At 41.2% G+C, this 16,661-nt stretch overlaps 1 protein-coding gene across 2 annotated transcripts in view; it reads left to right on the forward strand.

The window, feature by feature from the left end:
* OLFM3 (olfactomedin 3) overlaps window positions 1–16,661 on the forward strand; it is a 369,646-nt gene that overhangs the window by 173,183 nt on the left and 179,802 nt on the right. Inside the window, exon 1 of one of the 2 annotated variants that reach the window (XM_082266131.1) lies at window positions 16,261–16,486. The exons of the other annotated variant lie outside the window; for it this stretch is intronic. Within the exon in view, the coding sequence (XP_082122257.1) occupies window positions 16,358–16,486 (129 nt within the window). The 5' untranslated portion in view covers window positions 16,261–16,357. Of the gene's footprint in view, window positions 1–16,260; window positions 16,487–16,661 lie in introns of those variants that run through there. 2 annotated transcript variants of the gene reach the window in all.

Below are 16,661 nucleotides of genomic sequence, written 5' to 3' on the forward strand. Positions count from 1 at the left end.
TAGCTCGGTGGTAGGCGTGGATGACCCCTTGGGGGGGTGCATTTACACATTAAGATAGCCGAGAAGTGGTTGCAAAAACAGTGTATGAGTTTTATTCTTGCAATTTTTCTTCATACCAGTGCAAGCATCAAAACAGCCAAAATAAAATAAAACAAAATAAATCCTTGCCACGGTGGGCGGCTACCTTCACACACTGGAACCTACCTAAGAGTCTGTCCCCAACCTACTGTTGGGCAGACTTTCTTGTCCTACAGCGGACACTCAATAGTCCATTTATAATCTCTTCACACAGCACAAATGTCCATTGAACATGTCGCTTAACTCATCACAATGAGAATGTCTCTTGGCTTGTCTCTTCACCTGGCAAACATTCCTTTATTTCTTTCACATAGAAATAGTTCGTTTTCTCACCTTTGAGACGTTTTCACACTTGGTTACCCTCCTTAGCACACATCACTTCAGGGGGTCTTCTCCCATGCCCACACAGCTTGTCGGGAGGCACTCATCTGACTGCTTTCCTGTCCCCAGCCCACACGGCTTCAGGAGACAGCTTCCGGAGGCAGCAATCCTCAGACTTCCTTTGGACAATTATAGAAGCCTTTACTCTCTCATTCTGAACAGCTGAAGTCTGTTCAGCGTCTTTAGACATTTCTTCTGGCTTCTGCAGCCGACACCCTATAGTAATTGGTGAATTGTATCTCCGATCTGTGACAACACTCACAGATTTACCTGACTTCCTGTTACATATCCCCCCCCCCTTGTCTCAAGCCTGGGGTTGGGACACTGTTTTCCAGACACGCATGTGTCTGGCATTGCTGTTGACTCTCACTGATAAGCCTCTCAGTATCTTCCCAAGTAATGTTCAGTCCATTCAATTCTTTGTCTGCTTCAGCTGCCAGAGATACATCCTTCTGAGCAATCTGCTCGGCTCTCTCCATCAGCCATTGTCCTCCATGCCGACATGAATTTACAACTGCCAACCTCTGTTGAAAGGCCTGCAGGGGTGGCTCTCTCTCCAAGTCCGTCAGCTTGTCCACATACACTTGTTTTGGCTGATGCTCTCCATCTTCATATAGCCAATTCTCTGTATTTTCAAGCTTCAGGATGAAACTGTTTCTGTCATCTTCATTGACAGATTTCTCATATACATATTCCTCAACTGCATTTTTGGCATCATTTAGCTCCTTCTCAAGTTTGTCCTGCATACAAGTTTGTCCTATCCGCCATGGGGGACCGTGATGCATAGGCAACTCAATTGTGCTTGTCTTAATGTCTTCAACATTCTTGAGCCGCCTCTCTCTGCAATCCATAAAGGTTTTCCACAAAACTTTGAGAACCTCTGCTTCACTAAGCTTTGTTCCAAGTAGGGACTCTTGACGTCCCTCTGTGACTGGAGTTGCCTCTCCATACAGCTGTACCCAATCATTGACTCTTTGTGTCTTGAGCTTGGCTTGCTCTAAGATGCTGTGCAGAGGATTTTCCATTTGCGACAACAGGCTGTCACACATTTCTTCAAAGTGACCCCTGTTCCTTTTTCCAGAGACATCAATATCATTCACCAAACATTTCATATTCAGAGGCAGATCTGAAGCATTTGCACTCATCCACTTCTTAAACTTTTCGCCCTCCTGAGCGAGTTGCAGTAAAGGCCTACTATTTGATTTGATATCCAGTTTATATTTCTTGCCAAACTCTTCACAGAAGTAGCCAACCAGAACATCATCAACTTTCCTTCCACCAACATAGGGGTCAAAGGCAACAACACAGTCTATTACAGGTTTCTTCAATGCACTTTCTGCTGAACTATTTGACCACTCAAGGTCACCTGGTTCCTTTTCTTTATCTGAACTCCACATGGAATGTATCTCAAGATCACGATCAAACTTCTGCCACTTATCTTTCACCAGTTCCATTTTGGAAATATTCCCTGAAAGGCACTTATTCATTTGCTTCACGTTTTCACCAATAGCCTTAGTTTTCTCCACTAGGTGGTGTTTGCTTTTTTTCCCAGCTTTATATCACTTGCTTTAGTTTTCTCCGCTTTAGTTTTCTCCACTAGGTTTTCAGCTCGAACTGAGAAATCATCACATTTCTTACCCAGCTCCTTTGTTTGCTGAAGTTCTAATGATACATTTTCCAATGCTTGAAGTTTTTGAAGGAACGGTTTACTCCAAATGGGTGATTCAAGCCACATGTCATCACATTTCTGAGGCTCACTCAGGACAGACCCCAAAACTCTGATCCTTTTAAAAACTGCATCAGGCACACTATCCCCTCTTTGGGACAGATCCTCTGTTGCCTGTAATTCCTCTTCCAGTTCCTGCAACGGAATCTTCATCTCTTCTACTTGCTGTTCTAAGGCTCGCCTAGACCTTTCTAGCTGCCGAACGCTTTTCACAACATCATCCTTGGAGCTGACCAAATCTTCCATTTCTGTACACAGCTGTTGGTTAACTCTTTCTAGTTCAACCTTACACTCTAGAGCTTCCTCCAAGGAGCGAGCCAAGAACAGGGCTTTGCTCTCGTTATCACGCATCTCCGTTTTTGCATGGTCGCGTTCTACTGCATATTTTGCAGACACAGTCTTCTCCTCATCAAGCATCTGATCAAACTTCTTTTGCTTCTTCTCCAGGTTGGACACAATCTGATTCTGGTGATCCAGATTCACACTCAGTTCATCCAATTCCTGCTGAAGTCTTGTCTTGGTCTTCTCAAGCTTGTCATAAGCAGCTGTTTTTTTCTCATAGCGTTGATTAGCAACTTCAAGGTCTTTCTGCAGTTTCTTTTTCACAACTACAACACTCTCTAATAAACAAACGCTTTCTTCCATGCGTTTTTTCATATCCGCTATCTGAGCTTGCAATGTTGCGACTTGCTCCGATAGGTTTTTCTTTGCTTCCTCCTCCTCTTTAAATTGTTCCAGGAAGCCATTTTTCTCATCTTCCATTTGTTTGAGCTTTGTGCTAAAACTCAGCCTTTGACACCTCTCTTCCTGTAAGAGTTCCTGCGTGTCTTGCAGCTGCGATTCAAAGATAGAGAAATTCTTGGCAATTTTTCTAGATTTGCTGTCTGCTTGAGAAAGCTGATTTGTAACATTGTCCAGCTCAACCTGCAGTCGGTTTGCCTTCTCTGACAGCTTAGCACACACTCGGTCACCTTCTGAGACCTTGACTTGCGATTCCTGCAGCTGTGCCTCTACTTTTTTTCTCTTGTGTTCAGAATCTCCTTTTCCCTGCATAAGAGCTTTCACCTCACTGGCTAGCATCTGGGAAAAACAATGTAATTCTGCCACACAGGCTTCTTTCTCCTTTAACTGCCGCTGGACACGTTGGGCTTCCCCTTTCCAACTTTCACAGTCCGCACGCAATTCATCTACCACATTGCTCAAAGTAGTGAGCTCATACACAGTACTCAGTAATTTAGCCTCTCTTTCACTTTTCTCGTTGTCGCTGAGAGAGAATGTCGTTTTCAGAGCGACATTCTGTTCCTGCGCCCCCTGCAGGTCTATTTTTGTAGCTTCCAAACACTGAAGACTTTTTTCCAGCTGATTACGCAACTCCAACCTTTCACACATACTTTGCTTCTGCAAAGTCTGAATTTCAATTTCCTTTTCCATGAGGATGGTATCTTTCTCCATTATAGGCTTTCTAGGGTTTTTCAACTCGGAAAAAAGAAGAGCAGTGGTTTCTTCCCACTATAACTGTACCCCCAGGGGTTGTTCCTTTTCTTCCATTTTCCATTGTACGGCAGCCAGCTCAGCCCTGCACACATGCTCGGTTTCCTCTATACCGATGGCCTCCATTTGCTGCTGGCGTCTCTGTTTCCAGCCTGCCATGCTCTCTTGATGAGCCTTTTGTTGAGCTGCAAAGCTCCGCTGAAAATCCGCATTTGCCTGCTGTTGAGCTGCATTTGCCTGCTGTTGAGCTGCATTTGATATAATCAGCTGTTTCAACATCTCCTCCATTTTGGGCTTACTTTCCATCTGAGAACACTGTGTCTCCATAACCGTTTCATTTACACCAGCGTTGCTAGGGACAACAACCTTTCTCTTTAGCCGATTCCGTTCAGGCATGAATGGGGCTGGTTCAGACGGTAGCATCCCCTCCATCCATAGAATCCGGTCTCTCATTTCCGCGATCCTTGCATCTTTCAGGCGCTTTGACCGCCCCATCTTCGGTCACTCCACAATCAATTTTTCACAGTCCAGCAAAACTTTTAAGACCACTGTCTCTTTAAAACTTAGTAGTTTTTTTCTCTCCCTTGCAGGATCTCCTTTCCTGTACACACAGTTTGTGCAGTCCCTTGCACCAGACACAGTTCATCAAAATTTTTTTTTTTTTTTTTTTTCAGGATCTTCTCTCCTGCACACATAGATTGTGCAATCTCATGCACCAGACAAAGTTCATCAAACATATGCACTTCTTTGCCGGGATCTCTGCTTCTGCCCACTGCATACCTCCACCATATGTGAAAAATATGGAGGGGTTGGGACTTTAATTGAGAGACTGCCCACTGCATACCTCCACCATATGTGAAAAATATGGAGGGGTTGGGACTTTAATTGAGAGACATGACCATGACAGGGTTATGGAGTAAAATATACATTTATTTCATACATAATGGTATACAAATAGCATAAAATTGCTGTACAAAGTTAGACATATGGTATAAACACAGCTGGAGTAGTATAGAAGAGTACATAATCCCCAGAACAGCCTCAAAGGAACCAACACAACAATTGACAACCCTAGGAGTATTTGAGTAAAGTCGTGACATCCATAAACTAACGCGTTTCGTGGCCTAATGCCGCCACTTCTTCAGAGTAGATGCATGATCCATATCTAAAAGTAGAAAGTGTACATGTAAGGTGTTGCAAAGTAGGATGGTAGATGGAAGCTGAAAGGGGGAAGGGAAGGGAGGAATAGCCCCCATAATCCCAGCTTACATGGTAGCCGTGGCGACGACTGGTGATGGAGGCGGAGAGGACCCAGGTGTCTCCCCCGGGAGCTGAGGACGCTATAGGTCCGCGGCAAGAGCAGAAGTAGTCACACACCGGAAAATTTGTGAAATAAAAGGGACTGGAAAATTCTTGATGGTATCATGTATCTATATCAAATAAATAGAGATGAGTAGTAAAAAAGTATATATTGTATGTGAAATCATAATATAATTTACATGATAAGAGTAGGAAATTGGAAGGAATGGAATGTATGTAGAAAATTGCTATGGAAATATGAATAATGATGCGAATGGTATATGTGTATATATAATGTGTGAAAAATTACATAAAAACTGAAAAATTGGAAAAAATATAAATATATGAAATATAATTTATAAAAAAGGGAATATATAAGAAATATATGCAAAAAATGTATGACTGTGAAGGATATAGTGGAGTCAAAATAAAAGTTGAAGAAAATTGGATACTGAAAACAGTGAAAAAAATGTATGCTGTGCTGAGGGAGTGGAGTCGTAAAGAGCTTAAAGAATGAGTGTCTGGATAAAAAGGAAAAACAGTAAATAGAATTAATAGGGGTGATAGGAAGTTGATAATGACATGGGGGTGGTTACCTCTAATTAAACCAATGTGCCAAAAGAATGACCAAACAATATGAGTGAAGATGCAAAAGTGATATGTGGATAGATGAGAGAATAGGGAGGATAGAGAGGGGAAGAGAACCATACCAAGGATTGGAGTAGAAAAAGGTGTGCCTCCACTCCGCCAGAGCCGTCAAATCTAGAGCGCCAGCGTCACGTCAGTGCACACACCGAGGGAGCCACAGGAACGGTGCTTGCTGTATGCCCCCCCTCCCCCCCTGGTCTCTCGCAGGCTTGGGGGATCAGGTGGGCGGAGCCACCACGCATCGGCGCCACGTCCTGCGCCGACGTGTGACGTCATTTTGGCGCCACCACGCCGACGGCTGCTGTACATCCTCAGTGCATATAGAGGGAGCTTGCCGGACAGTTTGGTAAGCCTGCCGTTCCTGCGGCTCCCTCGGTGTGTGCACTGACGTGACGCTGGGCGCTCTAGATTTGACGGCTCTGGCGGAGTGGAGGCACACCTTTTTCTACTCCAATCCTTGGTATGGTTCTCTTCCCCTCTCTATCCTCCCTATTCTCTCATCTATCCACATATCACTTTTGCATCTTCACTCATATTGTTTGGTCATTCTTTTGGCACATTGGTTTAATTAGAGGTAACCACCCCCATGTCATTATCAACTTCCTATCACCCCTATTCATTCTATTTCCTGTTTTTCCTTTTTATCCAGACACTCATTCTTTAAGCTCTTTACGACTCCACTCCCTCAGCACAGCATACATTTTTTTCACTGTTTTCAGTATCCAATTTTCTTCAACTTTTATTTTGACTCCACTATATCCTTCACAGTCATACATTTTTTGCATATATTTCTTATATATTCCCTTTTTTATAAATTATATTTCATATATTTATATTTTTTCCAATTTTTCAGTTTTTATGTAATTTTTCACACATTATATATACACATATACCATTCGCATCATTATTCATATTTCCATAGCAATTTTCTACATACATTCCATTCCTTCCAATTTCCTACTCTTATCATGTAAATTATATTATGATTTCACATACAATATATACTTTTTTACTACTCATCTCTATTTATTTGATATAGATACATGATACCATCAAGAATTTTCCAGTCCCTTTTATTTCACAAATTTTCCGGTGTGTGACTACTTCTGCTCTTGCCGCGGACCTATAGCGTCCTCAGCTCCCGGGGGAGACACCTGGGTCCTCTCCGCCTCCATCACCAGTCGTCGCCCCGGCTACCATGTAAGCTGGGATTATGGGGGCTATTCCTCCCTTCCCTTCCCCCTTTCAGCTTCCATCTACCATCCTACTTTGCAACACCTTACATGTACACTTTCTACTTTTAGATATGGATCATGCATCTACTCTGAAGAAGTGGCGGCATTAGGCCACGAAACGCGTCAGTTTATGGATGTCACGACTTTACTCAAATACTCCTAGGGTTGTCAATTGTTGTGTTGGTTCCTTTGAGGCTGTTCTGGGGATTATGTACTCTTCTATACTACTCCAGCTGTGTTTATACCATATGTCTAACTTTGTACAGCAATTTTATGCTATTTGTATACCATTATGTATGAAATAAATGTATATTTTACTCCATAACCCTGTCATGGTCATGTCTCTCAATTAAAGTCCCAACCCCTCCATATTTTTCTATATGAATTTAGGGATGGAATCGCATGGCCAGTCCCACCAATGCGTTTCATTTAAAGTCCCGCCTTCCTCCCCCCCTTGTTCCACCATATGTGAGGGATTAGCTCGGTGGTAGGCGTGGATGACCCCTTGGGGGGGTGCATTTACACATTAAGATAGCCGAGAAGTGGTTGCAAAAACAGTGTATGAGTTTTATTCTTGCAATTTTTCTTCATACCAGTGCAAGCATCAAAACAGCCAAAATAAAATAAAACAAAATAAATCCTTGCCATGGTGGGTGGCTACCTTCACACACTGGAACCTACCTAAGAGTCTGTCCCCAACCTACTGTTGGGCAGACCTTCTTGTCCTACAGCGGACACTCAATAGTCCATTTATAATCTCTTCACACAGCACAAATGTCCATTGAACATGTCGCTTAACTCATCACAATGAGAATGTCTCTTGGCTTGTCTCTTCACCTGGCAAACATTCCTTTATTTCTTTCACATAGAAATAGTTCGTTTTCTCACCTTTGAGACATCTTCACACTTGGTTACCCTCCTTAGCACACATCACTTCAGGGGGTCTTCTCCCATGCCCACACAGCTTGTCGGGAGGCACTCATCTGACTGCTTTCCTGTCCCCAGCCCACACGGCTTCAGGAGACAGCTTCCGGAGGCAGCAATCCTCAGACTTCCTTTGGACAATTATAGAAGCCTTAACTCCCTCATTCTGAACAGCTGAAGTCTGTTCAGCGTCTTTAGACATTTCTTCTGGCTTCTGCAGCCGACACCCTATAGTAATTGGTGAATTGTATCTCCGATCTGTGACAACACTCACAGATTTACCTGACTTCCTGTTACAATAGCGATAGATTAGCAGAGAGCTGGTCTATTTGCAACACAGTTCTGCATGTTTCTTCTTTCCTCTGCCTATGTGGAGAGGGGGGGTGCCTTTTCTCCAATTAGCTGTCACACAGTGTATGCCAAGACTCCACACCCACTGCTGGAACAGGAAGAAAAAAATCACAATGTTCGCTTTCTAAACAGTGCAGAAAGCTAAAGGCAGCAGATATACAAATAAAACTTATGTAAGGAGATTTTTTTAATCTCTGTGTATCATCTGAGGCTGTTCACTTCACTGGTACTGTATATTTCAGGGTTTACATCCACTTTAACTAAAAGCCGTTTTGTTGGCATGATCAGTCATATTTTTATTAACAATGCCAAAATTTCACAATTTCTGCCAGGATATGCAAACTTTTGAGCACAACTGTAAAAAAATTCAGTTTTAACCCCTAATGAAGTATACATCAAAGCCAAAACTTTTTCTCCACTTTTGCATAGAGTGGGAAAGGATTAGAGCACCTGATAGGCTTTTATTGCTGTTTGTGTCCCCACTGGGGAGATTCACTCTATTAATCTTCAATGACTAATCAACAGAATTACAGTAAAATTGCAGAATAATTAATCGGGTACATTTAGTCACAGCATTTAGCATAATGGATTTTTAGCCAATTTGATTAAGCTGTAGACATCAGTTATTTATCGGCCAGTTAGATCTTTGTGCTTATTGGAAACATCAGAGAAAAATCACACCTCGCACATTAAAATCTGCTTAGATCTTATTACCGTTCAACAATTATGAATGGATTGGACTGGAATGATATGACTCTTCACATTTCTTTTTAGTACAATTCAATATACTCAACAGATTAGCAGAATATACATGTTGTACAAGAATGGCACTTTGAGGACTAGGCACTGTAGTAAACTTCTGTTATAAGACCTTGAATAATCACCTGATTTCTCCATGTGTAGAGTCAACAGATCTGATGTTGATCTGATATGATCCGGTAGGGGCGCTTTCATCCATTGGTGGCGGTATCTGATCACTCTTTATGGTGGTGGATGGTGTTATTTGAGCAATCACTTTATGGGACAATTTACAATATTTGATTTGATTGTGTTGTACATTCAGGCACTTATTGGCACAACTTGAATATATACTTTTTGGATTTGTACTGTGCAGCTATCACACAGATTAGTTGCTGCTAACACATTATTTACAATATTTAAATTGACTTTTTAGCATGTTTTTTTTTTTGTTTAATTTAGTTTAAATACCATATGACTGATTTCTGATATTATTGTAGTTTTATTATGGTATTGGGGGACCATCAGTCCCACGTCATCAGATCTGTTGACTCTACACATGGAGAAATCAGGTGAATATTCAAGGTCTTATAACAGAAGTTTACCATCGCACTCATATTGAGATGCTAATGCAAAGCTTCACAGAATATAATTATTGCACCAAGTTGCAGAAACCTGTTGATTAGGGAAGAGCAGAGTGATTTTTGCAAAACAGATTTAGTCGTCAAAGTAATTTAGCTCATTGAGCTGCTTACGCATAATTTGCTTTAAACAAATCTACTCTGTTTTACCTTATTTAGAGGGGTAGTTTAGTTTATTTTATATAAAGTAGTGAATGTGACATTTACTGTATTTACTGCAGATGTATATTCCAGGGGCAACTGTTTTAAATTAAATTGATTGATTTGCCTGCAGTGTATGTTTGGTTATTGTCACAATTACTGCTTCAGACAAATTTCCCCTCTGTTTTCACTGCAAAATTCCAAAGCAGCTGTTCAGGTTTTGCTGTGATTTTTGATACGGTTCAGATTCAAATTTTTGGAGCCGGCAGCCACCGATGTCTTTAATAGCGTTGGGCCAAACACCCCCCAGTTCGGTTCGCCCCACAACTCCCAAACATGGAAAAAGATTGGACCCAAACCGCCAACCCTATTTAAGTCTATGGGACCTGAACGTGAAAAATCAAAAGTCCCCATTTTGAAGGTTTATATGAAGGGTTTTTGGACAAAAAAAGGGTATGGGTATATATGGGTATCGGTGCACTAGAAATAAGATTAGAGATTTTTTGAATAAAGTCTGGTGTCTCTTTGGCAGACTTTAGATGGAAGTAACAAAGTTTTGCACCACAGTGAACAAGCCTTATGTGAAGAAGCCAAATATAGTACACTCAGGCCAAGGTTATTGATTTTTATTTTTAGATAAAGTCTGGTGTCTCTTTCGCAGACTTTGGATAGAAGTAACAGATGCAGAAAAATTGGGCTTTGGGTGTTGGCGGTGCCTTCACACCATAACCCTTTAGAAGTACTCTTGATGAAAGCAAGAATTGGCCTTGCTGTAAAAAATGAAACTATATGCACCTCAAACAGGTGAGGAAAATTGGTCCTTGAATGTTAATTGTGCCCATGAAACCCATACCAAAAAGTTATTTCAAGATCAAATCAATATCCACAAAGCTAGGCAGCCTAGACAGTCTTGCAGAGATTCCAGATCCCAAACACATTTAATCAGAACATCTGCATCAGGGGCTTGATAGCTTCTGCTAATCCAGGACTGATTGAGAAATGTCAGCCGGTCTACAGAGTTTGTGGACAGTAATGCTCTTTTATCTGCCACAAAACCTCCAGAAGCACAAAATGCAAGTTCGGAAAGCATGCTGGATGCAGGGCATTTTTTCTGGTTTGTTGGCGCCGTTCATCGTGATTGATCGCTGCATCTAGACCGTGGAACATTGTTTTTTTTTTTTTTAAATAAATGTCAAAAACTATCTCTATGTTTTTATTTATTTTCAACACTTATTTTGGTGAATGAATAGGGGTACAATGCACCCCATACTCATTCCCATGGGTGAGACATGGATCTGAGAGCTTCCAGATTCCAATAAGCCCCTTGTCTTCAGACCCCCACAACCACTGGCCAGGGATGTGGGGAAGTGGCCCTTATCCCTATTTATATGGAGACAAGGTGCTTTGGGGTGCATGTGGGGGGGGGGGGGCAGAAAACAGGATTCTTTTAAAATTCACAGTGATTTTGCACTGCCACTGCAGCATATATATGTAAACCGGCTCCATTGAAAGCCGGTGGGGTATACATGTCATGCAAATCGGATGCAGTTCAAAATGCATCTGATTTGCCTATATGTAAATGGAGCCTTATAAATATGCCCCTTAATGTTCTTTGTGTTTGTTTGCTTTTTTCCTGCTGTTGCTTTGAGCGTTTTACTTTTTCACTGTCTGTTTTTTTTTTCTCTGTGAAAAAATGTAAAATTATGAAGCTTAACAAAAGAACATTTTTTTTTTTTTTTTTTGCAAAATCTTATGCCATGCACTTTTAAAAATCAGCTTTTTATTACCTTTCATACTACTTCAATTCCTTTTACAAAAATGGCATAATTGCACCAAAATTTTGATTTTCAATAAAGTTTTGGGATTTAAAAACTCTTAATTTCTCTCTCTCTCCTGTTGACCAAGATGTAAGTACCCTAAGAGTCAGTCCTACGAAAACTGATACACAAGCATCTTGTAACTGCAGATTTAGTTGCATGACTAAGCCCTTAGGTCTGTCTATTGACAGTGACAGAAGTTTAAGTTCCCTGCTCTCAGAACTAGTGTGAACACTGTGAACACTAACTACCAAAGTATCACCCTAACACTTAACCTAACTTCTAAAGTGATCCCTGAGCACTTTACTTCCTAAAGCTCTTCAAGTGAATCTAAAGCCAATATGTTTTTAATTTTGAATAGAGTGTCTCTGTATAGAGGTTTAGACAGTGATAAATGTTGCCAACATCCCTGTGATACTGCAATCATATACTTGTATAACACCAATGGGATTTTTCTGGCAGCAAACTTTTACTACATACTTTAAAAAGTAAAATAATTTATTTATTTGTTCATACAACATAAAATACATGTATTAAAACCATACTGTGCCTGAAAAATTGCATAACATCCTCATGGTACAATGCCAGTTTAACCACTTTAAGACCGGGCCTATTTTTGACACTTGGTGTTTACAAGCTAAAATCATTTTTTTTTTGCTAGAAAACTACTTGGAACCCCCAAACATTATATATTTTTTTAGCAGAGACCCTAGAGAATAAAATGGAGATCATTGCAATATTTTTTATCACACCTTATTTGCGCAGGGGTCTTCCAAACACAATTTGTTTTTAAAAAAAATAATTTTTTGATTAAAAAAATAAGAAAACAGTAAAGTTAGCCCATTTTTTCCCATAATGTGAAAGATAATGTTACGCTGAGTAAATAAATACCCAACATGTCATGCCTCGAAATTGCTCACGCTCTCGGAATGGCGACAAACATTGGTACCTAAAAATCCCCATAGGCGACATTTTAAAAATGTCTACAGGTTACCAGCTTAGAGTTACAGAGGAGGTCTAGGGCTCAAACTATTACTCTGGCTCTAACGATCGCGGTGATACCTCACATGTGTGGTTTGAGACTTGCGTATGAGTTCGCTTCTGGGACAGGGAGCTTTGATTTTTTTTTCTCCTATTTATTTTATTTATTATTTTTTATTTTTACACAGTTTTTTTTTAAAAGATTGATCATTTTTATTCCTAATACAAGGAATGTAAACATCCCTTGTAATAGAAATAGGCATGACAGGACCTCTTTATTGTGAGATCTGGGTTAAAAAAGACCTCAGGCCTCACAACTACTACGCAAAAAAAAGAAAAAGAAAATTGCTGAAAAAAAAATTTAAACTGGTTGCTAGGCAACAACCTTTGACGTCGCTCCGGTCATCCAAGACCATCTTGCCTCCACTCGACTTCCTGTCTGTGAGGTGCCGGGAACGGATAGTTTTCCTCCGGTAAGCGGGGAAAAAAGCTGGGAGGGGGGGCACATCTTCCGCCGCACCGTAAGGGTGATCCCGCGGTGAATCCGCCACTGGGACCACCCTCATCATGCAGCTATCTGCTGCCATAACCCTGGTATTTAGCATCAAACGAGCGACGTATATATAGTCATTGGGCGGTCAGTAAGTGGCTAGAATACAGTTGTATGTGTATGCAAGTGTATGACATTATTGTATGATTTCTCAGAAAATTATTATTATTATTATACAGGATTTATATAGCGCCAACAGTTTGCGCAGCGCTTTACAATGTGAAGGAAGACAATACAGTTACAGTACAGTTCAAAACAGGAGGAACTAGAGGGCCCTGCTTGTTAGAGCTTACAATCTAGAAGGGAGGGTCAAGTGAAACAAAAGGCAATAACTGGGGGGATGGGTCGATGGAGAAAAAGGAGGTACATTTGTTAGGGGTTGGTAGGATAGGCTTCTCTGAAAAGATAATATATATATATATATATATATATATATATATATATATATATATATATATATATATATATATATTACTAAAAGTATTAGGATGCCTGCTTTTTCACAATATTAGGTTGGGCCACCCTTTGCAGCTATAACAGCTTCAACTCATCTAGGAAGGCTGTCCACAAGGTTTAGGACTGGTATGGATGGGAAGTATGTGCCTCCCCCTTCCTGAACTGTACCAGGCCACTTGCCCTCAAAATGGGGGGGTACTTTGCTAAGGAGGGCAAAGAACCTTGCCCCCATGTTAATGAGGACTAGGGCCTCTTCCCCACAACCCTGGCCTGGTACATAGTATCCCTATTCGTTCACAAAGAAATGACATATGTAAATAAACACACAACACAGTTTTGGATAAGTTCTTTATTGAAAATAAAAAATGCCGCCTGCATAATCTGACTACTCCTAATACTTGCCAGCCCCTAATGACATTTCTTTGTAATGTCCCTTTGTTTAGCGGTTGAGCTGAATGGCAGCTCTGCTTCTCCTTCTTCGGCCTGCTGATAAGGTAAACAAAGGGGCAAGGCCAACAGGTGATATCACTGGTTGATCCTGCCCCTTATGACGTTGTTGCCCATATGTAACGTCATAAGGGGGCAAGGTCACTAGATGGCCCTGCCTTTTTCTTTACTTTAGCAGTGGGGGGAATCAACAATGTCATTAGGTGCTGGTAAGAAACGGGAGCAGTCAGGTTTTGGCTGGCAGCAGGTTGGGGTTTTTTGAGCATGTACCCAATACTCAATCACTTGTGGGAAGGCTGGGTTCCGGGGGCTTGTTAAAGGGACCTTCCAGATTCTGATATGTCACAGGTCACCCGATGCACAACCAAAACAACCACCGGGCCAGGGTTGTGGGGAAGAGGTCCTTGTCCTCATTAACATGGGTACAAAGTGCTTTACAAAGTACCCCCTCGTGTTGAGGGCATGTGACCTGGTATGGTTCAGGATGGTGGGGCGTATGCTGCATGCTGCATCCCCTTTCTTGACCTGCCAGTCTGCATGCTCGGATAACAGTCTGGTATGGATTTTGGTGGGGACCTCACTCCAAAATCCTTTTTAGAGGGGAAACCTTACACAATTTTCTTTTCTTGATTTTCAGCTCTTTTGTGGTGAATTCCCCCGCTGACAGCAAGCATGAGACATGATTGTTAGGATGCCGGCGGGTGGTGGCTCCTAACAACCAATGCAAAAAAAAAAAAATAGCAAAAATGGACCATTTGTCTGTTTACATCAGTTTAGGTCCACCTCCCTTTTTCCAAACGGATCACAAAAATGGAAACCTGCTCTGTTTAAAAAACAGACCTGAATGGACGCAGATGTAAACAGCGTTTGCCCATAGGAATGCATTGCTGTCCATTTTCTCATTCAACTGCTGACGGAAGGCCCATGTAACAGGGGCCATAATAAGTAAGTCTGCCAAAAATAAATTTAAGTTTACCTGGGATTGCAAAGTGTTCTATAGATCAGGATGCAGAGCTGCATGCATTATTGTTTTTTTTTTTTTTTTTACTTGGGGGGGGGGGGGGTTGGTTCACTTTAGCAAACTAACAGCAGCATTGAGTCGTTTTCTGTTATGCCACAAACTCTGCAACAGAACTTGGCAAACCATATTTTAATTTTGGGTCTCAATGAATGAATAAATAATATGACCTGCTTTTTGATAAAAAAAAATTAAATAAAAAACATTCTCATATACTGCATGGAAAATGAAGCAATCAGATTATGTTAAATCTAGCAACACAGTTAAGTACTGCCCATGATCATTTTTGTATTTGCACTAACAGTTAAACTTTCAGAACAAGTTTGGAGTGAACCTTCTTCTTCTAAGGTCCAATAACCTTGTGAAAAGGGGTATATCCAGAAAGCTGAAAAATTTAACTGGTATGCACATAAACAAAACATATCATGGACAGCTCTCAACTGTGATGTTGTAAGTACACTACTGTTAGAATAATTTCACCCAGCAATGTAAAAAATGAAAAGTCAGCAGCTACAAATACTGTAGCTGGTGACCTTTATAAAACAGGTACTTACCAGTCCATGGAGTCCAGTGCTGTCTTCCCTACTGATGATTCTTCTCACTGCTGCAGATCCCCAGCACCACCATCTTTTATTTGGGAGCTGACTATGACTTCCTGATGCCTCACATCTGGCTCCCAACTACTCATGCCAAGGGAGACTAGTCCTGAAGCCACCTGGAACATGTGAAATTATTCCAGGAAGCTATAGGAGGACAAAGTTTGGTGGTACAGGGCAATGTCATCCTCACCTAGGTGAGTTTTGAGAAAGTGGGAATGGGTACCAAAAAAAAAAAAAAAAAAAGGTGCTTTCCCCCAACCCAAGAAAAAAGCTGCAACATAGAGGCTGGAATAGGGAGAGAATGAGCAGTATTTTACTTTTTTGGTGCAGTTCCACTTTAAGCATGTGAAATCTAGTCATTCAACTACTTTCAGCTGCTGCCAAAAAAGAAAGGCATTCATTAAAAAAATAAGAAGTACTAAATATCAGGAATATCTGCCAGTTATAGCAGATGAAACTGAGTAGGATTAGAACACGTAGCAATTCTTACCTTGTATCTGTCTGTGCCATCAGCCTAGATTACAGGCGGAGGTATAGGAAAACTAACCGAATAATTTGGATCCAGAAATATACTGCTCATCCAAAAAAAGAACAGTATTTTTGTCATCCTTTATGTGTGACTAAGTTGCATGTCTTTGTAGAGGAAATAAATAGTGCATTGTGGGGTCATATTAGGAAGTATCCTAGAATCTGGCAATAAGCTGAGCATTAAAGGGCAGAATCTATAGAAGAGTCTCCTGTTGGATGCTGTTTGTGGCTCTCCGCAGTTACTCCTCCCTCTTCTTCCCATCTCTGGTGCTGATCAGTCACTATGAAAACTCATTAGCTTCCCCAGGATGGGCTCTCCGCTCCTCACACTGGGTGCTGTTCTCAGCACTATGGCAATGATCTCTAACTGGATGTCCCAGACCCTCCCCTCCCTGGCTGGGCTCAATACAACGCATATTCCCACCAGCAACTCCCTGGTAAGTGCAATGCTCACCATCCCATACCTGAAATCTTTTCCTGCTGCAACATCTTTGGTTTAATCATCATTAACTCTTTCACTGCTCCAAGCGATTCAGACAGAACGTAAAACAAAACAGCACCGTTTAGTAGCAGAGATGTTTTGCTTTTTCTTCTAATGTGGTTTAAATGTAA

Source organism: Pelophylax lessonae (genome assembly GCF_965119305.1).
Source record: "Pelophylax lessonae genome assembly, chromosome: 8".
Classification (NCBI taxonomy): Eukaryota; Metazoa; Chordata; class Amphibia; order Anura; family Ranidae; genus Pelophylax; species Pelophylax lessonae.